General features: G+C 39.8%; 1 protein-coding gene across 1 annotated transcript in view; it reads right to left on the reverse strand.

The window, feature by feature from the left end:
- The window catches only part of LOC118801649, a 42409-nt gene extending 18927 nt beyond the window's left edge, over nucleotides 1–23482 (reverse strand). Inside the window, exons 1-3 of the mRNA XM_036562014.1 lie at nucleotides 23212–23482; nucleotides 7114–7815; nucleotides 131–823 (exon numbers count right to left, since the gene is read on the reverse strand). Coding sequence (XP_036417907.1) covers nucleotides 131–823; nucleotides 7114–7815; nucleotides 23212–23359 — 1543 coding nt within the window. The 5' untranslated portion in view covers nucleotides 23360–23482. The remainder of the gene's footprint in view (nucleotides 1–130; nucleotides 824–7113; nucleotides 7816–23211) is intronic.
- Nucleotides 23483–26505: the final 3023 nt, after the last annotated feature.

Consider the following 26505-nt stretch of genomic DNA (forward strand, 5'->3'; position numbering starts at 1 on the left):
ATGAAACTGAAACTGTGAGATCAAACTGCTGATAAGGATGACTGAAACTGGCCTCCTGAGAAAAATCAAGGAATCCACACAAAACATCTTTCCACAGTCCTATTCTGATAGTGATGGAAATTAAACTCACAAATGTGTGATCTAAGGTTCCCTTTTCTCATCATCCTCTCTTTAGCTCTCTCTTCCTCTGCTCTCCTCTTCTCTTTCACCTCCTGTAGAATCTTTCTGTCCATTTCAAAATGGCATCCACTGTTTGCTGCCACCGTCTCCTCTATCTTCTCCAGCAGCTCTGTGACCTGAATGTCATCACTCCTGTTCTTATTGTTGAGAACATGATACCTGTTCCCACATTTCTCAACCAGCCACTGGAGCTCCTTCCCTTCACTCTCGATGTGCTGCTCTATGGGTGTGTCTCCCAGACAGTCTCCACAGGTGAACAGCACTATAGTGTGACTCCACACTGAATCAGTAAAAATTCTCATATATCCCTCTATTATGTTTCTATAATTCTCTTTAAAAACACTGTCCAGTCGTATGATCAGCAGCAGACAGTGAGGTCCTGGAGGACACAGAGTCACACTGAGCACAATCTCCTGTTTCAGTAACTCAGTGCTCTCCTCTACAGGTTTATCACTCCACCATCCTGGAGCTTCAACCACAGTGATGTGTCTCCCTGCTACTTCTCTCTGTCTCTTCACACACTGAGCAGCTCTCTTTAACTCAAACTCCTCTCTGTTCAGGATGGTGTTTCCTGCTGAGCTCTTCCCAGCATTTCTGTAACCCAGCAGCACAATCCTCAGCTCTGAGAGACGGTGTGTGTCACCTGCAGGAGAAAAACATCCACAGAAAAAAAAATGAATCAAAATCCGAATTATTTGAAGAAAATTAATTCTAAGTAGAAAGTGTAGAAAAAAATGCAGCACATGAATTCAGTCTCTGATAATCATTTTGAAGGCTAAAATCCTGAATGTTTACATGTTAATATAGCACTTCCAGCTCTACACGGTGGCGAACACACTGACTTGTTGCTCTGGTCACTGCACTATCTTTGACTTAATGCTTTGACAGTGTTTCCAATACACCTGATCCAACTCAAGAGAATAACAATCTCTATATTCCTTGAGGAATGTCAATGCATTTGTGTTGGCTCCACAAGTGTTACTCATCAAAATCCGCAGCTCCTACTGCAAATATTTTAGCTTTACATAAAATTTAGTGTATGCAACACAATAAAAAAGCCACACTGGACTTAGAAAAATGCATAAACTGAAAGGATAATCATGACTGATTTCTCCTCTACAAGTGAGTGACATTCAGTTTAATTCTCACAGTATTTTCAGTGAACTGTGTCTGTGTACTGTGATCACGTGATCTATTGCTGCAGGATTCAAACAATGCTGTGAGGGAATTTCTGTTTTCTGCTCCGACATCACAGCACAGACCACTGAATAAGAAGGACTTTAACTGTAAGCTCTCTTAACATTAAGGTACAACTTAATTGAACTCTGTACTGACTGTCCATCCAGCTGTTTTTCGTGTTGATAAGACTCTAAACTCCCTGTATTGGGATTTGTATCACTAGCACTGCTACCAAGCCTCTCAGCTTAAAGTAAGCTAAGTTTGTTAGCTAGCTGGCATGAAGCCAGACATGGTTTCCTTAAACCGCACAATGAAGGTTAACAATACTGGTTTGCTTATGGTGGAAAATCCTCTGGGAGATCACATGACTGCAGAGCTTCCCTCACACACTGAGTCTCACTTGGACTCCATCTCCCAGAATCACATGACTCCTGACCTTGTCTCACACTCCTATCAGTGCTTTAGATTGTGTTGCTGGATTCATCTGATTCATGTTTTTGACGTTTTTTGCCTGTTCTTCGACTACGTCTTTTGCCTGCCCCTTTTTGGACTGTTCACATCGTGTTATGTTTGTCCTTGTGTATCTGCTGTGTATTTTGGATTTGACCCATGCATGTTTTTTGACTGAGAACTTGGACTTTGATTCTGGAAGTAAAGCCTCTTTAGTCTTTGCAAACTGCGAGCATCTGACTCTTGTTGGCACGTTACACATCACATCATGGTAACTTCAGTCATTCACTGAGATATAGTAAGAAAAAGCTTTCAACACCGACCTGCATTTTCAGATGCAAAGCAGCTGATGGACCTGGATTTACAATCCAGCAAATTGGATTTGTTGGATAAGTGATCTGATCGGTTAGACTGCAGTCACATTTGCGTACATGTTCACACTGGTTGCCATTGTAATGACACATGCATGCATAGACTGACTAGGTAGGGGCAAAAAACAACTAAACAAAACAACTCTATGAAGCTAGCCCCCTATGTGATCAGAAATGGAATAAAAATACTACTATTTTAAATACTACTACTATTTGTTTGTGCTTCGTTTGTGCTGGTTTGCGCCATAGGAATCATTTGTGCTGCCACTGTTTTTGAGAAATTAAACATTAAATTTTATTATCTGTGACATCACTCAGCCCCCAGCACAAAATAGTCTCATTTGTTATTGCTTCATTTGCCCTGGTTTGTGTTGTTCAAGAAATGTTTTTGCTCTTCTAATTTTTAAGTTGTTGGATAATCAGTTTTTGTCATTACATTATTTACCACACCCTTGACACTGGTTGATGCTGAAGATCTGAGAAACATGATCTTTGCCTCCTGAGAAGTCGGTGTCCCTGATTACAACAGAGTTATTTGACTTTTTCAGCTTTAATTATTCAGCTGCATAATTGCATTGAGTATATGTCAAGAGCTGACTAAAAGTGACAATTAAAATGACTACTTTGCTGTTTAAAAGGAATTTTTAAAATAATTAGGTACCATGTGCTTGACTTTATAATACTGTTCCTGATCATCATTAACTCCTGTTCATTAATAGTGAGTTACCATGTGTTTCACTTTATATTACTGTTCCAGATCATCAATTCCTAGTTCATTAATAATTAGTTACCATGTGTTTCACTTTATAATACTGTTCCTGATCATGATCACCTCCTAGTTCATTAATATTGAATTACCATGTGTTTCACTTTATAATACTGTTCCTGATCATCATTAACTCCTGTTCATTAATAGTGATTACCATGTGTTTCACTTTATAATACTGTTCCAGATCATCAATTCCTAGTTCATTAATAATTAGTTACCATGTGTTTCACTTTAAAATACTGTTCCTGATCATGATCACCTCCTAGTTCATTAATATTGAATTACCATGTGTTTCATTTTATAATACTGTCCCAGGTCATCATTAACTCCTAGTTCATTCATTATGAGTTACCAAGTATTTCACTTTATACTGTTCCCGATCATCATTAACTCCTAGTTCATTAATAATGAGTTACCATGTGTTTCACTCTATAATACTGTTCCTGATCATCATTAACTCCTAGTTCATTAATAGTGAGTTACCATGTGTTTCACTTTATACTGTTCCTGATCATCATTAACTCCTAGTTCATTAATAATGAGTTACCATTGTTTAATTTTATATTGTTCCTGATCATCAGTAGCTCCTAATGAAGAACAGCAACACCTCATCCATTATCTAACAGACAGTAATTACATAATCACTTGGTAATATTTAAAACCAAGTGAATTTAAAGGCAGGACACATATACATTCAGATATTTCAATGAGCCCTCTCTTCAACTGACACTGCCCTCAAGAGGACTTTAAAGGAGAACGGCTGTTCAGAAGAAACAACACTGGCACACATGCTCCTGCAGAAAAGAAAATGTAAGTATTTCACTACTGTTAGAAGTGTTGGCCTCTGACCCTCTGCTCTGCCTTATTCATTTACAGAATATAGGGTTAGGGAAGGCGTAAATTTAGCTTTAATATTGCAGACAGAAAAAGAAGATTACATCTAGAAGATTACACTTCAAATTAATTCTTACAACCATAGAAAATGTCAAAACTGTGCTCTAAGTAGTTTTTATGATTCTTTAAAATTTGCCTAACTTGCTGTACATCACATCTTAGGTATTTGGTTTTCTTACCAATTGAGCTGAAATACTAACTGTAAATACACTGAGCAATATTTCACTTTGTCATCTAGCTCAATGTTAATAAATTCCCACAATATGCTGTAATTTTGTCATGCTATTTATGTGCAACATGTAATCATTGAAAATTAATTTTTCAGTCAGTTCTCAAAATATAGGTTTTCTGTATTATTCTTACATTTCTGTCAAAACTATTTAGATGTTGATGGAGGAGCTGAGTGATGACATTTATTGAAAAAAAAATCTTTAGCCTATAACTTGATTATTAAAACTATGACAGCGTTTTAGGGCCACTGTTAATAAAAAATATATATAGTAGACTTTGAGAATAAAGTTGTAATATTTCGGGAATAAAGTCGTAAAAAAGTGGGCTAACTGTAGGGAGGCTGCCATAACACACTGGGGTCTCGGTTGCTGTACTGGCATGCCGGAGTTCCACACACTCCTGTCTCCTTGTGGATCAATCATTTTGATTATCATTGCCCTCTTTGAATGGCACGGAGATGTAGCCACTGATAGCTGTGTAGACGACCCTGCCTGTGATTCTCCTTAAAAAAACAGACAGACAGTTTCCTCCGAGTCCGTCTGGCTCTTTATTCTAAATAAACACTGCTCAGCCGGCTCTGCAGTTTCATGCTCAGCCGTTTCAGCGGTTTCTCACACTAATGCCAATCTGGTGCTGATGTGCCTGGAGAGACAGGAAGACTGAGTATTTCTTTATGGGTGAAATTGATATGAAACTCCAACTCCTCAACGCCCCTCATTTTAACACGAGGAGGTGCTGTCTTTCCTTTGCAAACCCTTTGGTCACAATATTGTGACTTTTCTTGGTATTAATGCCACTTTAATGTCATAATTCTGCAACTTTTTTCCTCTCAATATTAACTATATTCTCGAAATATAACAACTTTTTTTTCTAAAAATATTACAACTTTTTTCTAGAAATAGTATGACTTTTTTGCGACATATTATAACTTTATTCTTGAAATATCATGCCGTATGACTTTTTTTCTCAAAATGTTATAACTTTTTTCTTGAGTCAACTATTTTTATTTTTATTAAGAGTGGCCCTAAAATGCCGTCGTATAAAACAGCACAGGCCAGCACAAAAGAGTGACACTGTTTTGGTGAGATTGGGGGCAAGCGGCATCATTCATCAAAACATTATTGCTTAATAACTTAAAAATTAAAACAGCATAAATATTTCTGTTAAATGGCACAAACCAGCATGAATGCAGCACAAACAAATGACACTGTTGTGGTGCAATTTAGCTGCTGATGGGGGGCTGAGTGATGTCACATATCAAACCTTATTGCTTAAAAACATGAGAACTGACAAAATCAAACAAAGCGTGATTGTTCATGATGTTCGAATGTACAACAAGAAAGTCAATGCTATGTATTCACATATTACAGCTTAAACAGGGAGAGTAGAAGCTTTTATCACAACATATTTTTTACTTTGTATGTTGTAGTTTACAGTGTCTGCTTCATTCACTTAAACCTGACTCTGAATATCACTGTACAGCCTGTATCTTGTTTGCAGTCCGTTGGCCAGGTCTAAATGCACTAATATCCTGTTCTGTTCATGCTGTAGGAAATAAAAAATGAAACTCTGTTGTAAAATACAGCATGGTCATCCTATTAGCTAGTTATTATCGTTAGATTCGCTTAGTTTTACACTCACCTAGTCAGAGTATGCACAAGTGCGTGGTGGTAACTATGGCAACAAATATGGATATGTGAGCAAATGTGACTAAAGTCTGACAGCAGCAATCAGTTCTGGTCACTTCTAACTTGAAATCTAAACAATTGGCCTTAAAAGTCAGCTATTAATGAATGGTATTACCATTAATGAATGTACTTAACATGTTTACTAAAAATCACAATAGCTAGCTGTATAATTGACAAAATCGACATTGGATTATTAAGTTAAATTTTATTGAGGCCTCAATTTCAATTGAACATGTTTTTTTAAATATTGTTAATGGTTCTAGTCATTTAATTAATAAAAAATATTGAAATGCAAATACTAGAAATGATCTGACATATGAATCAAATGTTCTACAAAACACACATGAAAAACCAATACAATATTTGCCAGCAGGGCTTCACAATAGGATGCATATTGAAATCATATTAATATCATATCAGTATTGGTAGATATTTGCCTTAAGAAATTATTGGCATTAGACAAAAATTTAGATTTTTTCAATTTGAAAAATATTTCAAACTGATATTTGATGATGTGTTTATTGTACTCTGGAAGAGCAGAATGTTTAGGTGACGCTGGGATACTGTGCTAAAATACCTATGTTTTATTCATTTTACTGCATGAATAACTCTACAGAAATAAACAGTGTGTTTCTCTGTGATGCTGGTTGAGGTAGATTTAGTCCTAATTTCTATGTCTCTTAATTATTTTTGTATCTGTATAAGTAGATATGTACATGAAAAATACTGGATATAGGCATCGGTCCACAAATCTGGCATCATTGCCATCCTATGTTGTACTCCAAGTAGGGCCTTCTTGCACCAAATTCAGTGCAAGATGCCTCTTTTTAAGATTTTGTTTTTTTGTTCTATAAAGCAAAACTGTCTGCTGTTTTGATTTATTTCCTCTAATTGTGTATAAGTCTATGCATCATCATCCTGCAATTGTACAGATACAATTTTGCTTTACAGCAAATGAACACTGTTCTTAAGGAGGACAGTTAACTTCATTTTTCCACTGCAATTTGTCTACATGCTCTCTGTGATGAGGAACCATTAGGCAACCTTTGAGACAAGGAACAAAACAAAAATTACAATAATGACTTTAATGACTTGAGCAAAAAAGGAGTTCCTCGTTTAAAAAAAATGAAATCACCAATGAAATAATTAAAAGAGTTAGGGTAATTAATTTGTTTTAGAAATGATAGTGGTAATCTGAAGCTGTTTGATTCAGGACTTGTTGAAGACTGAACTATGGAATCAAACTTCTGATCAGGATGACTGAAACTGAAACTGAAACCTGAGAAAAATCATATAATTTGTTCTTCTCTTCATTAAATTTAAAGAAATTCATGTTCATTAAATGACTTACGCATGTATGATCTGAGGTCTTCTCTCTGATTCTGCACCATCATCCTCTCTTTAGCTCTCTCTTCCTCTGCTCTCCTCTTCTCTTCCACCTCCTGTAGAATCTTTCTGTTCATTTCAAAATGGCGTCCACTGTTTGCTGCCACCATCTCCTCTATCTTCTCCAGCAGCTCTGTGACCTGAGTGTCATCACTCCTGTTCTTATTGTTGAGAACATGATACCTGTTCCCACATTTCTCAACCAGCCACTGGAGCTCCTTCCCTTCACTCTCAATGTGCTGCTCTATGGGTGTGTTTCCTAGACAGTCTTCATGAGTGAACAGCACTATAGTGTGACTCCAGACTGTATCAGTAAAAATTCTCAGATAGCCCTCTATTATATTTCTATAATTGTCTTTAAAAATATTGTTCAGACGTATGATCAGCAGCAGACAGTGAGGTCCTGGAGGACACAGAGACACACTGAGCACAATCTCCTGTTTCAGTAACTCAGTGCTCTCCTCTACAGGTATATTCTTCCACCATCCTGGAGCTTCAACCACAGTGATGTGTCTCCCTGCTACTTCTCTCTGTCTCTTCACACACTGAGCAGCTCTCTTTAACTCAAACTCCTCTCTGTTCAGGATGGTGTTTCCTGCTGAACTCTTCCCAGCATTTCTGTTCCCCAGCAGCACAATCCTCAGCTCTGAGAGACACAAGACACCAGCTGGAGAAAAACATCCACAGAAAAAATGAGAAACATTCTTTAATTAAAAGCAACATTGTTTTGGAGAAATAAAATTCTGTATTTGTTTTGTTATTATGTAGAAAGTTAAAGGAAAAAAATATCTAATACAATTATTTTTTTACTTCTCAAATGATCAGGTTAAATCTAATTTTAACACACTCGCTGAACAGCTTTGGTTCAATTAATTATGAAAACACATTTAGATGATGGCGTTCCTGGGATTTATTCCCCCAGAAACCTTTTGTCCTTGGATAATAGCTATCTATGAATTTAAGTTGCTGAGAAAATGTATTTAAAAGTATGGTGATGGGGATTGTGGAGAGAGCAGTATCTTTACACTTGATTTTGAAAGGAAAAAAAAATCTTTTCAAGTGAAAATGTAAACTTAGACTTTAGGGGCAAAAGATTTCCCCACACACACAGAGCAAAAGAACCCCATGCGCATATTGGTGTAAAAAAATTATTTAGTTAGATTTTCAACATAAGGATACAAAGACCTTGTTCATACAAGCAGTTCAACTCAATATTTTGGCATATCTGATTTGAGCAGGACAGATTTTCTGCAGTCTGAATGGCAAAAAGCCACATCAAATGTTATTTTTTCCAAATAGATTAAAGCTACATTTGGAGCGGGTTTCAAACCTGATTCAAATCTAAGTTGACCAGTCCTAATGCTCTGCAAAAAGAGGAGATTAGTTTTTGTGCCTACTCTGTTATTTTGGGCCTACCATTGGTTAAATAAACATAATCCCTCTATCTCTTGGTCAGACTATGAAATAATTAGTTAGTCTTCCTTTTGTCAGGACCAGTGCCTTGATTACCCCAGCATAGCTCTAACGTCTACTACCATTGAGAGTCCTAATTCTAACAGTCCCGTATCTATCCCCTCTTTAGTAACAGTAAAGGCACTGAACTTCCTCCTCATCATGATTATGATTGTGCCATTGAGATTATTGAGGGTTCTGTTCTTCCTAAATCTAGATTATACCTTCCCATACAAGCAGAGGAAAAAGCTATGGAGGATTATGTTCAGGAGGCTTTAGCTCAGGGGTTTATCTGGGGGACTTAGGTCACCAAAAGTTAACCGTATCCCTTGCCTTTAGTTCCTGTAGACTTAGAGCAGCTTAAAAAAGCCACCATTGAAACTCTGTAGTGCATACAACCTTGTTAGGATTTAGAAGGCTAATGAGTGGAAGACTGCCTTCATTACCGCTACAGGACACTATGAGTATTTAGTAATGCCATTCGTCCTCTGTAAAGCTCCTTCTGTTTTCCAGGCATTCATTAACAATGTCTTAAGAGACATGGTAGGTAGATTTGTTATTGTGTACGTTGACAACATTGTTATATATTCTCCTGATCCCCAGATTCATATTCATATTCATTCTCCAAGTCTGTCAGGTCCTCGCCAGACTCCTAGTGAACCACTTGTGTGTTAAAGGTGAGAAATGTGAATTTCATTTTTTGTCCACCTCATTTTAGTTTATATTATTAGTGCTGAGGGAGGAACCATGAATGACTCCAAGATCGAAGCAGTTTCTACCTCTGTTAAGGATCTGCAGCTTCGCAGACTTTTATTGCAGATTCATTCAGGGTTATAATATTATCGCTGCTCCATTAACTGCTTTTCTCCAGGGTAATACCAAACAACTCGTTTGGACCCCCCAGTCTGAACAAGCTTTCAGCACCTTAAGTCAGTGTTCACTTCCACTGCCTTTCTCAAACACCCAGATCCTTCTGAACCCTTTGTTGTAGAGTTAGATGGAAATCGGTGTAGGAGCAGTTCTGTCTCAACATGAAGGCTCACCACCTAAGTCACACCCAGTTGTTTTCTACTCACACAAGCTCACACCAACATAATGTAATTATGGCACTGGTGATACAGAACTATTAGCTATCAAACTGGCATTTGAGGAATGCCATCACTAGTAGGAGGGAGCTAAGCATCCATTCTTAGTCCTTACTGATCAAAAGAATTTGGAGTATCTTTGGCTAAGAGGCTACATCCCCATTAGGCCCGTTGGTTGTTTTCCAGTCTTTCATATTTCCGTAACATACAGACCCGGCACATGCAATACCAAAGCTGATGCCCTGTCTAGAATGTATAGTGAGGAAACTCCTGTCAAAGAAACACCAGAGAATATCTTGTATCTTGAAATAATTGCAGCACCCATTCGTTGGGAGCTTCAGAGACCAACTGTTCCGGAACAATGTCCTCCCAACAACAGATATGTACCCACTTAGTTCTGTGACTGTATCATTACCTGGGCCCATTCTTCCCTTTCTTCTGGTCATGCTGGTGAAACACATACTTTGTGTAGATCGTCATTGTGGTGACACCCTTGTCTATTCCCCAGGTGATCGGTTTTGGCTTTTGACCAGGTTCTCGGAGTAAGAAACTGTTGGCTAAATACATTGGTGCTTTCAAAGTCATTAAACATGTCAGTGAGGTTACTTATCAGTCAGAGTTGCCCCATCAGTGTAGAGTTTGTAACTCATTTCATATCTCCCTTCTGAAGCCAGTTGTTCCTGGCCCGCTGGACAAGGTCACGCCTGATGTTTGGCTGCCCCCTCTGGTTGGGGTTGAGGGCTCCCGATTCTATGCTGTTCATAGGCTTCTGGACTCCAGAAGGAAAAGAGGGGTTCTCCAAAGCCTGGTCGACTGGGAGGGCTTTGGACTCGAGGACAGGAGTTGGGTATCTGCTATAGAAGTCCTGGATCCCTTAGTTGCAGGACTTTCATCAGCGCCATCCAGGGCTGTCCGGCTCCATGTACCAGAGGTCATCCCAGAAGCTGTCTGTTCCAAACCCCTACTGGTCATCAGAGGGTTTATCCGGGGAGAGGATCTCCAGTCCAGAACCACAACAGCTCCAGACATGTGGCCCGAGACACTTCCGGGAGCATGGGTGGTCATTGTTGAGGTCGCCCTCGTTCTTCGGCTGTCCCAGACTCTTTGGGGGGGTTGTACTGTCATTCTTCCTGGCTCTCAGACAAACTCTAACTATCTTACAGACTCCAACTCCCAAGATGCATCAGTCAGTCACGTGACCCAGCCAACCAATCATCCATCAGTCATCAGATCTCAGTTATCAGAATTTGTATGTTCTCCTGTTATGACCTTGTTTTGACTATTGTTGTTGTTTCTCAGAATTCTCCCTTTGGCTAAGATGACCGGATTGTTTGCTTTTTGGTTTAGACCCTTGCTTGTTTCCTCTCAACTCTTTTTGTCTGATACCATGTACCATGTTTTGCTCTTTTTGTTTTTGAGCTGGTCTGGTGTTTAGTCTTTTGGATCTTTTTTTTTAATAAGCCTTATGGTTTCACTATCCTGTGAGAGCTAAACTCATGTACAGACATGTCAGTTTCCGTTATTTTCCACTACTGTCAGGCACATGCCCGGTCGTTCTCCTAGACTTCTTCCTTTAGCATGTGTTGCTCATTCTGCCCTAAGTTTTATATTGACCTATTTTCTATTTCTATCCATTCATCTTCTAAGCCACTTATCCTTCTGGGTTGCAGAGGGTGCTGGAGCCTATCCCAGCGTTTATCAGGCAGAAGGCTGTGATTATTATTACTATTATTATTATTATTATTATCATTATTATTCTTATTATCATTATTATTATTATCATTATTATTATATCTGTTGCAAAGTCTTGATATTTGCCTATATTTTGCTAGCCTTTGTTCTAGGTATTTACCCTTGTTATTTTCTTAAGTTTGTATCCACTTGTGTTAACCTACATGCCTAACCAAGATATTTTTCTGGAAGTAAATCTGCACTTAGACCCTACCACATTGTCTGAGTTTCTTTGTTACAACTATGATTTGTCACATGCTTTTTGTGATGAGGAAAATAAAAATGACAATGACTTTGATGACTTGAGCAAATAAGTAAACGCAAGTTCTTCATTTGAAACAATAATGAAAGGATGAGTACAATAATTACAAGAAATTAGATAATTAATTTATTTTAGATATTGCAATGGTAATCTGAAGCTGTTTAATTCAAGACATGTTGAAGTCCTGAACAGTGATATCAAACTGCTGATCAAGATGACAGAAACTGGCCTCCTGATGAAAATCACACCATTCATTCTCCTCTTCATCAAATTTAAGGAATGTACATGTAGTGTATTTATCGACCGTGCCTCATGGCAACATGTGTGGAGAATGTTGTGTGCTCCATTGTGTGTGAAATTGATAACCTGTGAATGTTTAAGTTCTGAGTAGAGTGCCAAAGGTCTCTTTGAAGGCCTCCTGGAATGTATGCAAAATTGTATATGTGCTGATCGACTGTCTAGTGGGCTCAAAAACAATGGGGAAAACAGATAGACTGAGAGGAAACAGATGGAAGGCCTTATTCTATAAAAGGGCCAAGTGGTTATTTGAGGAAGGGTTTTGAGGCCCCACTTAAAAATGCTAATGTGAGAAGCAGCTGGGTAAAATTGACTGGTAAAAATGGTATAGGGTGATGCATTTGGAGAGGAGACAGGGAGCCTAAGGGTGGTGGCACATGGTATAAAGACTTTGGATGCTAAGCATTAAATGGGTTCACACTCTGCAGACTATGTTGTAAATAAAGGGATTTAATCAGTAAAGGAAACTTCTCTGTTGTATTTGAATAAAATATATGTGCTTTGCTACCACATACATAAAACTGATGTACAACTCCTATTCTGATAGTGACTGAAATCAAAATGCTGAATATGCTTGTAACTTACACATGTGTGATCTCAGGTCTTCTCTCTGTTTCTGCACCTTCATCTTCCTCTCTTTAGCTCTCTCTTCCTCTGCTCTCCTCTTCTCTTCCACCTCCTGTAGAATCTTTCTGTCCATTTCAAAATGGCATCCACTGTTTGCTGCCACCATCTCCTCTATCTTCTCCAGCAGCTCTGTGACCCGAGTGTCATCACTCCTGTTCTTATTGTTGAGAACATGATACCTGTTTCCACATTTCTCAACCAGCCACTGGAACTCCTTCCCTTCACTCTCAATGTGCTGCTCTATGGGTGTGTCTCCCAGACAGTCTCCACAGGTGAACAGCACTATAGTGTGACTCCACACTGCATCAGTAAGAAGTTTCAGATATCCCTCTAATATATTTCTATAATTGTCTTTAAAAATATTGTCCACACGTATGACCAGCAGCAGACAGTGAGGTCCTGGAGGACACAGAGACACACTGAGCACAATCTCCTGTTTCAGTAACTCAGTGCTCTCCTCTACAGGTTCATTCTTCCACCATCCTGGAGCTTCAACCACAGTGATGTGTCTCCCTGCTACTTCTCTCTGTCTCTTCACACACTGAGCAGCACTCTTTAACTCAAACTCCTCTCTGTTCAGGATGGTGTTTCCTGCTGAACTCTTTCCAGCATATCTGTTCCCCAGCAGCACAATCCTCAGCTCTGAGAGATGGTGTATGTCAGCTGGAGGAGAAAAACATCCACAGAAAAAAATGAAAGACATCCTGTAATCATAATCAGCATTGTTTTGGAGAAAATAAAAGTTTGCATTTGTTTTCTTATTAACTAAAAAAATGATAGAGATACTGAATGTTTACACGTTGATATATATTTTTATTGCATTTACAACTCTACACAGAATACATTGAATAGTTTCTCTGGCCACTGCACTGTCTTTGACCTGTTGCTCTTACAGTGATGGAAAAAATCCAAAATCGAAAAAAATTCAAAGCATCTAAAAAGTCCTATAGGGCGGTGACGGGGAGGCGGAACAACGAGCGCTCTTTCTCTCTTAGCTCTCCAGCAGTGTGAGCACCTTCTTAAAAGAGCTGAGACGGAACAGAGAGTTGTGAGTTGTTTTTATGTTTGTTTGGAGAGAAAAATAAAGAAATGGCTGCTGCGACCATGAACCCTGCCTCCAGTGTCCTTCATGAGCCTGGGGTAGCACAAGTCGTGCTACGTCCACATATCATACAACACTAACTAACTGGGTGACTTAGGGAGAGAAGCCCCCATGGTAAGTTGTCCACCTCACCTTTTTCACTCCTATTCAAATAATGGGGTCAAATCTAATTGTAACTGTAAATAATTTTGTAAATTAATTTGGATGACAGCCTTCCTGGGATTCATTCCCACACATACTGTAATTGGATAATAGTGTACTAAAATGCTAAAATTACTCTTTTTTTATTTTTTTTTTTAAATACATGATTGTAAGGCTTGTGAGGAGAGCAATACATTCACATTTGAAATGATTTTTTGTTTGAATTGAAAAGGGACAAGCATTTCCCCCCATACAATGGACAAAAAGCCCCTTTTAGCACAGTGACCTCACAGTATTGTTTAGGTAGATTTTTAATATTAAGATTCAAAGTTGTTCACCGGAGTTTAACTGACTGGCTAGCATTGCAGAGCCGAGCCATACAAAGTGAAATGAGACTTTCAATACAGTGAATATCTACATAATATACATTAATATAACATACATTTCAAGCTAACAAGTCCAAAAAAAGCAACAACAGATTCAGTAACAATTCAAACTCTGGTCCAATTCTTCTGGGTTTCCCCGTGTCTTGTCACTGCACGTGGGATTGTTTTGCATGTTAGCTTCTGCAGTTGGACTCCATCTGCTGTTTGATCTGTACTTTTGGATTATACACTGTTTTAAAGTTTGCTATGTATATAGTAAGTCTCTGGGTGGGACTGTGGCTGTAGGAGTGTGTGTGTGTATATGTGCGCATTTGGTAGTCAGTGTTTCTTTTAGTGTGTGTTTCTTTTGCTTGTTGTTGCTACTCTCCAGGTAGTTTGAAATTTGCTTTAGTACAATACATTTTCATTTTTGCTTTAATCCCGTCTGTTGTGTTTGCTTTATTCATCTATATTTCACAACATAGACACCACTTTTAAGACTGCTGTGCTTTAACCTAGATCAGATCCATAATATTATATATGGTTATGTGAACATCATGTATGATTATGCTCTGAATAAGAAGAAACAAACAATTACTGTTTAATATTATGCAACAAGTTACTCTTTATTTTACAGTTCCCATCATATTACTGAGAACTTACCACTATGTACCTAGTATTATGTCTGGTTCATTTCTGCATATGATGATGATAAGAGGATAAGTAGTTTCTGTGTAATTGTATGTATGAGGTTGCATTTTATTTTACAGTGCCTCTACCACAGTGTTACCACAACATTACATTAATTACCCTGAACTTGCAAATGGTGCACCGAATATTACTTGAAAGTACTATGTATTTATCATTAAATTCTGAGTAACTTCATATCTGAGTTATGCATATCTGATACTTATATATATATGGTACATACGTCACATGTACATAGTAATTTACATTAAAAAAATACTATTTATTGTACTGCTAAGTACCGCATATTTGCATATTAAATACTAGTTACATAACATAAAATAAAGTGCTACCACAATTATAACAATAATTATAGTTATTAGTTAATTTATCTAATATCATAATGTATTTACTATAATCACAGTAACTATTTGCTTAATTAACAATTTTAACATATCAAGTGTTTGTATGTTGTTTTTCAATTATTAATATGAAGAGGAATCATTAAGATATAAATTGATTGACTGCAATTTAACTTTAAAATATTTGTAGTGTTAGAATTTAATAAATAACTTTTTTTTTGAAATTGGTAAAAACTATCTGACAGAGTGATGCAAGATTCACCTGGGAGGCTTCTTACTAGGGATGCGCAACTATGTCGGAGTCATATCAGCATCAGCAGATATTTGCTTTGATACAAAATACTGGCATTAGACAGATGATTAGATGTGATATTTCAAAGTCAAATTTGATGCATTTGTTGAACTCCAGAAGAGCAGAATGTTTAGGTGACGCTGGGTTTCTGTGCTAAAATACCTAAATTTTATTGATTTTACTACATTTTTAAATCTACAGAAATAAATTTTGTGGTTCACTGCAATGCTGATTCTGGTAGATTTAGTCCAAATTTCTACATTTTATACATGTTTGTGTATCTGTATAGGCAGATATGTACATGAAAAATAATAGATGTAATCATGGGCCCAGAATTTCCCTATCAGCATAACATTGCTACTTGTTCCAGGTAGGGCAGCTTTGTGCACTGATAGTGTGGTATGATGCCTTTTTTACAAGAGTTTCTTTTTTTGTGCTATAAAAACCAAACTGTCTGCTGTTCCAGTTTATTTCCTCTAACTGTGTGTAAGTTTATGTATTATCATCCTGCAAGTGCCAATATGATTTAGCTTTACAGTAAATGAGTATTATTCTTAAGAGGGCAATTTCCTTCTTTTTCCACACTGGAAGTTCTGATATTATTTGTGCTTAAATATTCAAGCCATAATTATCTAATTTCTAATATCTAATATCTAACATTCTTGCAATGTTTTAATTCAGGTTAGACAATTCAGACAAGTTGTTTGTACTGTCTGGTTGAAAACTCAAGTGTACTTATTTTTCACTTAGACCAAAGTCAATAATAACCAGCAAAAAGAGAATACAAGTCTTTGGTTGCATTTCAATGAGACAAATGCATTTAAAACAATAAAAAGAGGTCAAGTGACATGAAATCAATGTAAGAGAGGTTTTGTTTTTCATTTTGGCACATATTCTACATAACACCATATTGTTGATATAGTAATTATCATCATAATATAAAAAATATTGTATTATGCATTTAATCTATATATATTTAAAAATGTAAAATATACACATTATAACAATATTTAGAACTATGTTATATTTTATATAATCAGTCACTCATAGAATTTTTTATTATTATTATATAAATTATATTTATCATCATTTATAATAAGAACGCATATATAATGCATATGAATGAACAGAACAATTAACAAATATAGATTCATTAATATAGTAGGAGCCACAAAGAGATCATGAACAAACACTTTAAACATTTGTGGTACAAATCATGAAACAACATTGTATATACTAGAACAAATTGTGTTATGGCATTTCATGAATGAATATTGTTAATTATGTACGTAACTGTGATTATATGAATAGTGGAAGACAGCCAGGGACAATTCTTAACAAGTAGAGGCTTCTCTAGCTGTGCCAGCAGCAGACTGAGAAAGTATGACAGTCACCTTGTGACACCAGCGTGTGACATAGTCGAGCCTATATATGCACGAGTCCCTCTGCAGTCTTCCTCTGGAGCCTGGTCTCTTCTCACAGACTCCAAGTGACCAGGAAACCTGTCAGTCATGTTCACCAGAGGGGCACCTTTTAGGGTAGGCCAGGAAGGTGCTATGCCCCAAAAAGGGTCCAGTAGCCATTGCAGGTGTAATGAATTCTAGCTAGCAGTGAGATGTTAGCTCGGTTAGAGCGTTGTAAATTAAAGGCGCTAACACAGATTTCTATCATTAACCTTGGGTTTAAATGAGTGAGCAAACGAGGAAACACCAAGATACTGTGGGCCAATCAGAACGATTCCAGGATCACCTACAGCGCCGGGGCAAACCACTACCCAAGAGACGACGCTGCACCACTGCACTATGATTGGAAGTTTAGGGAAGCTTCCTTTTAATAAAGAAACAGGTATGTACAGAAATAAACAAAATTAAATAAAACAAACATACATTAAACAATTCAATTTGAATCTGTATTAGGCTAGTAAAGCTACTGCTTCTACCCGGGTAGGAAATAAAACACCAAATTCTAAATTTCCCCTTTTTAAGATGTGACCATTTTCCAGTTTACAAAAATAAAGTTAAATTTGATAATATCTTCAGTCACAGTTTTCAGTCAGTTCAACAATATAATCCAATCAGTTCCACTCAGTAAATAGTATAATTCAATTACAATTTCAGTATCAACTTTTCTTTCGTGTGTGTGTGTGTGTGTGTGTGTGTGTGTATAATCAATGCTCCTCTGTGTTCCACAGGTTGCAAATGTGTGGGTATGTGTGAGAGTTCCAGTCCATGAAAAAGTATTCCTCCTACCGCTCTGGAGAGAGGCTTCAGTGCAAAGTTCAATAGAAAAGGGAGACTTCACAGCTTAAATGATGTCCACTGTGCTTGCGAATCACTTTTTAGGATCAATATTCCAGGATGGCTCGCCATCAAATGAGAACAGATCCAACTTCAACTCTAGCAAAAAACCTGACCTATAATAAGGTCATAAATCACTGTTAAATTCAAGTTTCAAAGTCTCTATAAACATTAACATAAACTTTAACCTAAGTAATTCACATATAGCTGCTCTTATTTGCAGTATTTCCAATGTTTATAACAAATAACTGCACTTATTTACAGCATTTTCAGTTTCTACACAGTAAAAATAAAGAAGACTGCATCACTCGGCACTGAAAGGGTTATCTTCTGCAGCGCGTGCCGTGGCGTCGCCTCTCTCGGCCAGGCGCAGCACAGGCTGTGACTACACACGGCAGAAAACTCACATAAACTCCTTGAAATTCAACAGATATCTCAAATATAGCTTACTCTTGGTTCACCGTTTCACTGCCAAAGTTATAAGAAAATGTTCAAACACATTTATATCGCTAGTGTTTAGCTCATTGCATGTATGTAAATACGAACTTATCTTAGCATAACCGACTATAGCATCAGCAATATAATACACTTACCGATATGGAAATCCGTTTATTTCAGCTTGTGTTCCGTGTAAGCTGCTAGGCTGATGGATTTATTAATTAACCTAGAGCTGAGAACTTTGGGTAAGAACGTGAGGTTAGGTCTCAACAACACGTATCCAGGCTCCACTGGAGACACATGAGGCTTACAGAAGGTGTCTGTAGCTCAGACACATTTAGCCGTGGAAACAGTAGGCAAAAGGGCTGTCTTTAAGGAGACCCACTTAAGAGCAGCCTCATCCAGAGGTTCAAACGGCGTGTGACACAGCACCAAAGGGCGGTTCCAGGGTGGTGCCCTAAGTGATCAGGGTGGATACAATCTCTTCACCTCCTTTAGAAAGGTGGTCACCAGCTTACGAGATCCCAAAGAGAAGCCCTTGGATAGTGCCAAACAACCAGGGCTGTCACTAAAGTTTTAGGGTAGAGGAGGTCCTTTCCTCATCAAGCAGGGACTACATAAAGGAAAGCAATACTTCGATGATATACAAGAATAGGTCTATCTGGATGTTCAAATACCAGTTGCTAAATGCCCTCCATCTACCCTTCTATAGAGCGTAGATGGAGGGAGGCTCTGGCATTCAGGATAGTGTTTCTAATCATCCCCAGTGCAAATACCTGTGCAGCAGCTTTGAGGAAACCCTGAAGCCATGGTAGTGTCAGATGTGGCAACTCTGAGCTCAGTTTGAGGCAACAGAATTGCTGAGAATCACTGATAAATGACAGAATCACTCAAGCCCGCTCCCAGGACAACAATGCTGCCATAGACTGTGACTTAAAAAGCATACCTATAAACCGGATCAGCCGCGATGGCAGGAGTCAGCTCTTCACCCGGTTTACAGTGAGGCCTAAAACTTGAGTATGCTCCAACAATTTGTGTGTACTTGATTGCTCATTCCTTGAAGGAGGCTCATACAAGCCAGTCATCCAGGTATGGCAGAATTTTTAAACGCTGAGCCATCCAGGGGGACAGCGTAGGTAGAAGGTAGCTGGTGAAGACAACTTCTATATCACCCCTTGCCAGGAGGGAACTGACTTCCTGAGAAAGTTTAACAAACAACAGTGACCCTTGGCCAACATCTGAGTGGGGGCCTGTGATGAAACTGTAGCCTGTACTCCTCTGACATAGTGCGAATGACCCATTGGTCTAATGCAATTTCCAGTATGCCAGGTGTTGGGAGGACATGATTTCTGTTACTGACAAGGCCCGTCAACAGCAGGTGCCTTCTGTGTCTCGCCATGAGATGCATTACGGACTGTGTGCAGCTGAGGAGGTGCTCCTGGCTTTGGGCAGCCGGTGTTGGGAGTCTAGGAAAAGCTAGAGCGCAAGTCCATCCTCTGGAGATCACGTGACAGAAGGGAAGCAGCGCCAGAGGGGGTGGGGGTGGTGGGTGAAAATGAAATGTCTTTTTCATATTCTCCAGTTTGCCTGATTCTGAGAAGGCCATTGCCATTGAATACAAATATATTTGATTTACAGCCTCCTGAACAGCCAGACCAAACAAGTGGCCAAGCACAAGCTGCAGAGTCCAAAGTGTGGCCCTACATGAGTCAGATAAAGATGTTTGTGCTACCCAGAACTGCTGTTGACTTTGTGTAAGGGTAGCTATCAACCAACCAGTGGTTTCAGCTAAATAGCCCACTATCCCCATCATCAGAAGGGCGGCTGTAAAGTCAGCAAAAAATCTTGACAAACAGGCATGAAGAATTTCTCCTTGGTTGCTGTGTATTTGGAAAAGGCACTGGCTCTTGGTGCATGTGCTGCCGGCATGTCCAGCTGTGGCTTACCCAAGGCAGTCTTCACAGCATTGTGTACCTGATTTGCTGATGTTGGTGTAGATGCTGGTGTTGGTGTAGATGCAAAAGGGCTTGATTAGGGCAGGCTGGCCGATGTAACTAATAGTGCTATTAGCTTAGTTTAGTTAGCAAAACTAGTGCTGTTCAAGGAGGACTGGTAGTTGTGACAGGAGCCAGTAAGTACTATCATGTGGGGAGTTCTCAGAAGAAACTCAGACAACTCAAAGTTCTTGTCCATAATGCAGCTTTACTTTGGCACAGCAAACAGGATATAGGAGGGGAAAGTCACCCTCAGCCTAGCTTATGACTCTTACTGTTAGCTGGCTAGTCTCTCTCTCAAGCTATAACCACCATCTTGAAGAACGTAGACCCACCCTTGAAAATAAAAGTCCAAAAAACAACCCAACCTAACATGAAGAAAACACCTCTTTTTTATTAAACTTAATAGAACCAAGCATAACTGATGCCACATTGCCCATGGCTGCTGGGGTATCATGGTCCTCCTGGGTCACCAAGGGGATTTCAAAGCTGGGGTGCTGATGAGGGTGCAGCTCGTGTGCTCTGCCCACAGCCCTCAGGGATTCAATGACTGACATACGTGCTGCATTTTCAGCTCCCCCAGCATTTGTGGCTTCATTCATGAAAAGCCATGGTGGCCTTGATGGCGCAATCTGCCCCACCAACAGGCTCTAGTGCTGCGTGGTCAGCTCTTCCAGAGCTGGTGGCTTCCTCCATGGTGAACAAAGGCCACAATGCCAGGGAGCCACCACTCTCTGCCTCGACTCCACTAACTGCCACAAACACCTTCACTTCTCCAAGCCCAGCATGTCCTTCCTGAGGTCAAGCACGGCCCTGGCCACCGCAAGGGACTCCAAACCGAGTATGAATGCATCCTGGAAAGCGTGAGCCAGAACTAGTGCACTTAGCTCAGGCCCCCCACCATCTTCTTGGCTGGCTTCCATTTCCTCATCAGCTTAGATTCACAGAATTGACTGGCGCAGCATCCCCTTAGCGTTGGTAGCATTGTGTTGCTTGCTGCACCGCCCCCTTGCCACTGCAGAGATTGCTTTGGCTACCGTGGTTGCCAAGTCACATCAGGGGCAGAGACTATAGGTAGAGACAATGGGCAATGCTGTCCCATTGACAGCCGTAGGTCAGCTATTTCCTCAGCTCACCTCTCACCAGCACACCATGTATCTTCAAGAGGGCATACTGTTCCCCCCCAGCCCCCCAGTTGCCCATGCTTTGCAGCAGTTTCCTGCTTTCTTTTGCTATCTTCAGGAGAGCATACTCTTCCCAGGGCCACTGGGCCTGGTTCTTCTCAACTTTTTTGTCCTCTGCTGGCCTCACCTCCCTCTGCCACACCAAACCCCTCTCGGTGTGGGCAAATGGGGAACCCCACCAGATCCATGCCCTGCCACTGGGAACAATCTCTTGATGCCATTTTAACTGGCACTTCTGACACCATTATGTTATGGGGAGTTCTCAGAAGATGCTCAGACAACTCGGCTCTTAATCTTAGCTGACACCACTATACATAAAGGTTCAACAGGTAAATAACAAATGAATGTTTCACAAACAAACTGCCTTCATCACCATTTGTCTGCCACAGTAAACTATAAAACAACTCTTTGTTCGTGTTACACAGCAGCCTGTTTAAGATTTAAAGGAAGATGTCTATCAACGGCTCTAAAAAGCGCTCTTAGTTCATAGGACAGTGACCGTAGTTTGTAGCCATGGGTATTCAGTTTGTAACAGATAACATATCTGCCAAATGTGGATAAAAACATTTATACATTTATATATTTATAAATTGGATAGGTCTGGTCTTAAATATTATTGACTGAGCCACATTGGAAGCCATCATAAAATACATGATATATGTACATCTATGACCACCTCACAACAGCTGAATTCTGTATCACTGACTCACATGATGAAAAATCCTTAGAATGTTAATGAAATAATCTTTGACTCTAATGCTTTTTGCATGAACAACTGAGTGTACTGATGAAGTAAGAACCCAGTTTGATTTGGTCCTGACTCTCTGGTAGACATTTTCTAGAACCCTCTGGGAGAACACATGATTGTGACATCGCACCAGCCCAAGTATCAGAGATCTGCCTCACCTGTTTCTCTTATCATGTGATTAGTCCAGTTAGTATTTAAGCCCGAGCTTTAGCTTAGCTCAGTGTGAAGTATTGCTTGGTTCACAGAGCTACTGAGCATTCTTTCCCATGTATTCACTGACTTTCTGTGCAACTGACTGATCCATGTTTTTTGACTTTGCCATTTTGCCTGCTCCTTGCACGGATATTATTTTGTTATGTTTATCTATTTTTGTATCTGGCTTATGTTGGATTGACCTCTGCCCGGTTTTCAACTATGATTGGATCATATTCAAACCAGTAAAGCCTCCTCAGTGTATTTTCACCACACATGTCTGACAACTTCTGTCCCATTACAAAGAGTTACATGAAAAGTAAGAAACAACTAGCTGTTTAGCACAGAAAGTCAAGATTAATTATCACATTTTGGTATCGGTGTAGCAGCAGCATTCAAATACAGTGCGAATGTACTTACCTCATGCTATTTACCTCATAAAACTGCAATGCAGATCAGAAGAAATAAACATAATATATTGGCCGATTGCTAGCTTTGTGGCTTTGTGTAAAATTTGCTGATTCTAAATCTGACTGTGTATCCCTTTGCAACTGAGTAATTGATTTGTTTTAGTTAGTAATTAATTTAAATTATAACGGTAATCTAAGCTGTTTGATTCAGGATGTGTTGAAGATCTGAACAGTGAGATCAAACTGCTGATCAGGGTGACAGAAAATGGCCTCCTGAGAAAAATCATTGCATTTATTCTTCTCTTTGTTAAATTCAAGTCATTCACACAACTTGGTTTTACTCCTATTTTGATTGTGACCAAAATCAAAAATTAAATATGTTGATGAAATGACTTACACATGTGTAAATTTAGGCCTTCTCTCTGCTTCTGTACCTTCATCATCCTCTCTTTTGCTCCCTCTATCTCTGCTCTCCTCTTCTCTTCCACCTCCTGAAGAATCTTTCTGTCCATTTCAAAATGGCGTCCACTGTTTGCTGCCACCATCTCCTCTATCTTCTCCAGCAGCTCTGTGACCTGAGTGTCATCACTCCTGTTCTTATTGTTGAGAACATGATACCTGTTCCCACATTTCTCAACCAGCCACTGAAGCTCCTTCCCTTCACTCTCAATGTGTTGCTCTATGGGTGTGTCTAACAGACAGTCTCCATAGGTGAACAGGACTATAGTGTGACTCCAAACTGAATCAGTTAGAAGATTCAGATATCCTTCTATTATGTTTCTATAATTCTGTTTAAAAACACTGTCCACACGTATGATCAGCAGCAGACAGTGAGGTCCTGGAGGACACAGAGATACACTGAGCACAATCTCCTGTTTCAGTAACTCAGTGCTCTCCTCTACAGGTTTATCTCGCCACCATCCTGGAGCTTCAACCACAGTGATGTGTCTCCCTGCTACTTCTCTCTGTCTCTTCACACACTGAGCAGTTCTCTTTAACTCAAACTCTTCTCTGTTCAGGATGGTGTTTCCTGCTGAACTCTTCCCAGAATATCTGTATCCCAACAGCACAATCCTCAGCTCTGAGAGACAAGGTGTATCAGGTGTACCTGTAAGACAAAAACAGACGTTTGTTTTATTATTGTCTAGGGAATTAAAAACTCATCAATTACTGCTAATCATTCTGAAAGCTAAAATCCTGAATGTTTACATGGTACTATAAATTTGTTATCACACTTACAACTCTAGTGGTGAGCATATAGACTTGCTGCTCTGGTCACTGCTCGGTTTTTGACCTAAAGCTCTGACAATGCTGGAAAATGATCCAGTGCATTTTTGGTACTTATACAAGCTGTTTATGATAAGAGGTGTCTTAATAACCATCTAAAAAGTCTGTGAATTCATAAGCTGTATAAGAAAATCTATTAAAACATATGATTATGGGGTTATGGAGAAAGCATTACATTCAGATTTGGTTTTAAGAGGATTTTATTTTCAAGTGAAAGTGCAAACATTTGTGGCAAGACATCCCCACAGGGCCACTTAAACATATTAGTCTAAAAATATTATTCATAGATTCAAAGGCACAACTGTATTGACTGGAATATCACTGGCTAACTAGTATTAGTATTACATGCTTTTTAACCAGAAATGGGCAACATTTTTATATCGTTTTACTGGATATTAATTTGTAGGTGAGTGTAGCACACCATGTGCTACGCTGGGCTCAGGAAGGATGCTGGAGGCAGGGTTCAGGGTCACAGCAGCCAATTCTACTTTATTTTTCACTCCAAACAAAACAAAACAAAACAAAACAACTCACAGCCAAAGCTGTCCACTTTTCACTGGCTTCAAACAAGACTTTTCAGTCCTTTTCTCCGAAACCAAACCTATGCTAGGCATTTTTCAGTGCCCTTTAAAGCTACACTTTTCAGTCCCTTTCTCACTCAAACTTTTCAGCTCTTCACTCTGTTGCTGCTGCTCGTCCCTCCTCTCTCCCCCTCTCTCTCTTCCCCTGCCTCCCTCCACCCAGGGATAAATTAAAGGACGGATCAACATACTCGAAGATGGGCGGCAAAGAAGACATAGCCAAGAAGAAGGGGGTACTGAGCACTATGCCTGCCCCCTCCCAGATGAGGTGAAGGAAACAGTGTGGCGAGGCTTGACAGCAAAGCCATTTACATTACATTTACAGCATTAAGCAGACACTCTTATCCAGAGCGACACACAAAAATGCTTTGTTGTCTACTCAGAGAAAGTATCTTTGCTAGTTACAAATAGGTTAAAGAGAAAGCTAGTCCTGAGCTCAGACATTGCTAAAAACAAAAGCCTATGTTGATACTATAGTAAAAGAAACATAATCAAATATAGCACAACACAATACAATACATTTCAATAAGTGCAGTACAATACGTTTCAATAAATATTTAACTTGCTCACTTAAGTGCTGTAAAAAAAAGGGATGTGTCTTGAGTCTGCATTTGAAGACCACAAGAGAGACTGCTGTTTGGACAGCCAGTGGGAGACGCTTGGCTTCCATGCGTCTTGAAGGATGGCGGATCAAGCCAAGCTGTACTTGAAGCTCAAAGGGCTCAAGGTACAGTTTGAGTTTTGAAAAAATTGCCATCAGGTAGGGAGGGGCTGGTCCGTTTTTGGCTTTGTAGGCAAGCATCAGGGTTTTAAATCTGATGCGTGCAGCTACAGGAAGCCAGTGAAGGGACACAGCAGTGGAGTGACATGATTGAACTTGAATGCTGCTGCATTCTGGATGAGTTGCAATGCAGCTGTGTCTAGCCCTGGAGGGGAAAGCACTATAGGTGCTTGTGGATCTTCTGCTGGAACAACATGACAACTTAGCAGTGTTGACCATGGCCCTCCAGTGATGCTTAAGGCTCACTTTAGCCTTTCCAGAGGCAGAGGCTAAGTAAGACTGAACAGAGTGGACACGCTGCTGCCAGAGGAGCTTAGATGGCACATGCAGCTCCCTGCACAGGTCAGCCTTCAAGCAATCACCACAAAGCCAGGAAGATCAGCTGCAGCTGCAGACTTTCAGTTGAATGCTGCATATACAGGAAACAGCTCAGTGCTCTCACTGACACTGGCTTGTCAGTGTCACTGCTGGGTCTAGGTGTGTACCCTCGCATCAAGAGCAGCACTCTTGCCAACTAGGAAGCCATGACCATCCAAGGCAAGTTTGTCACAGCAGCAGAGTCGACGTGAGAGGGAGGAGAGGGCTCTCATTCATGGTGAGGAGCCAGGGCCGGGGGCAACCCACACAAGCAGCATCTCCATCAACATAGATGGTGCAGTGACCGATGTAGAATGCGGAGCGCGTCTGAGACTCCCTGTAGCACTGGATGCTGTGAGGAGTACTGCCATGCCCAGGAGGATGCACAGGTTTCTTGAGCATGTTTATGGCTGCAGGTGGGACAGAAACTGGGTTGGACAGACATGATGCCACACAGGCCCATCGCTATGGCTGAGAGAGCCTCTGGGTGCTCAACGAGATGCTGTTTTGTGTTTGGGAGGAGCCAGTGCCGGGGAAGCATTTGTGGCAGCTGCTGGTGCCGCAGAGCCTGAGGAAGATGGTGCTGGGTGTGATGCATGGGGTGGCTGGTGTGGGGCAGGTCAGTGTGGGTACAACACTGAAGGGGTTGCAGCAGAGGTTATATTGGCTGGGCTGCTACACGAAC

The sequence above is a fragment of the Colossoma macropomum genome, unplaced genomic scaffold, assembly GCF_904425465.1.
Source record: "Colossoma macropomum unplaced genomic scaffold, Colossoma_macropomum, whole genome shotgun sequence".
Taxonomy (NCBI): Eukaryota; Metazoa; Chordata; class Actinopteri; order Characiformes; family Serrasalmidae; genus Colossoma; species Colossoma macropomum.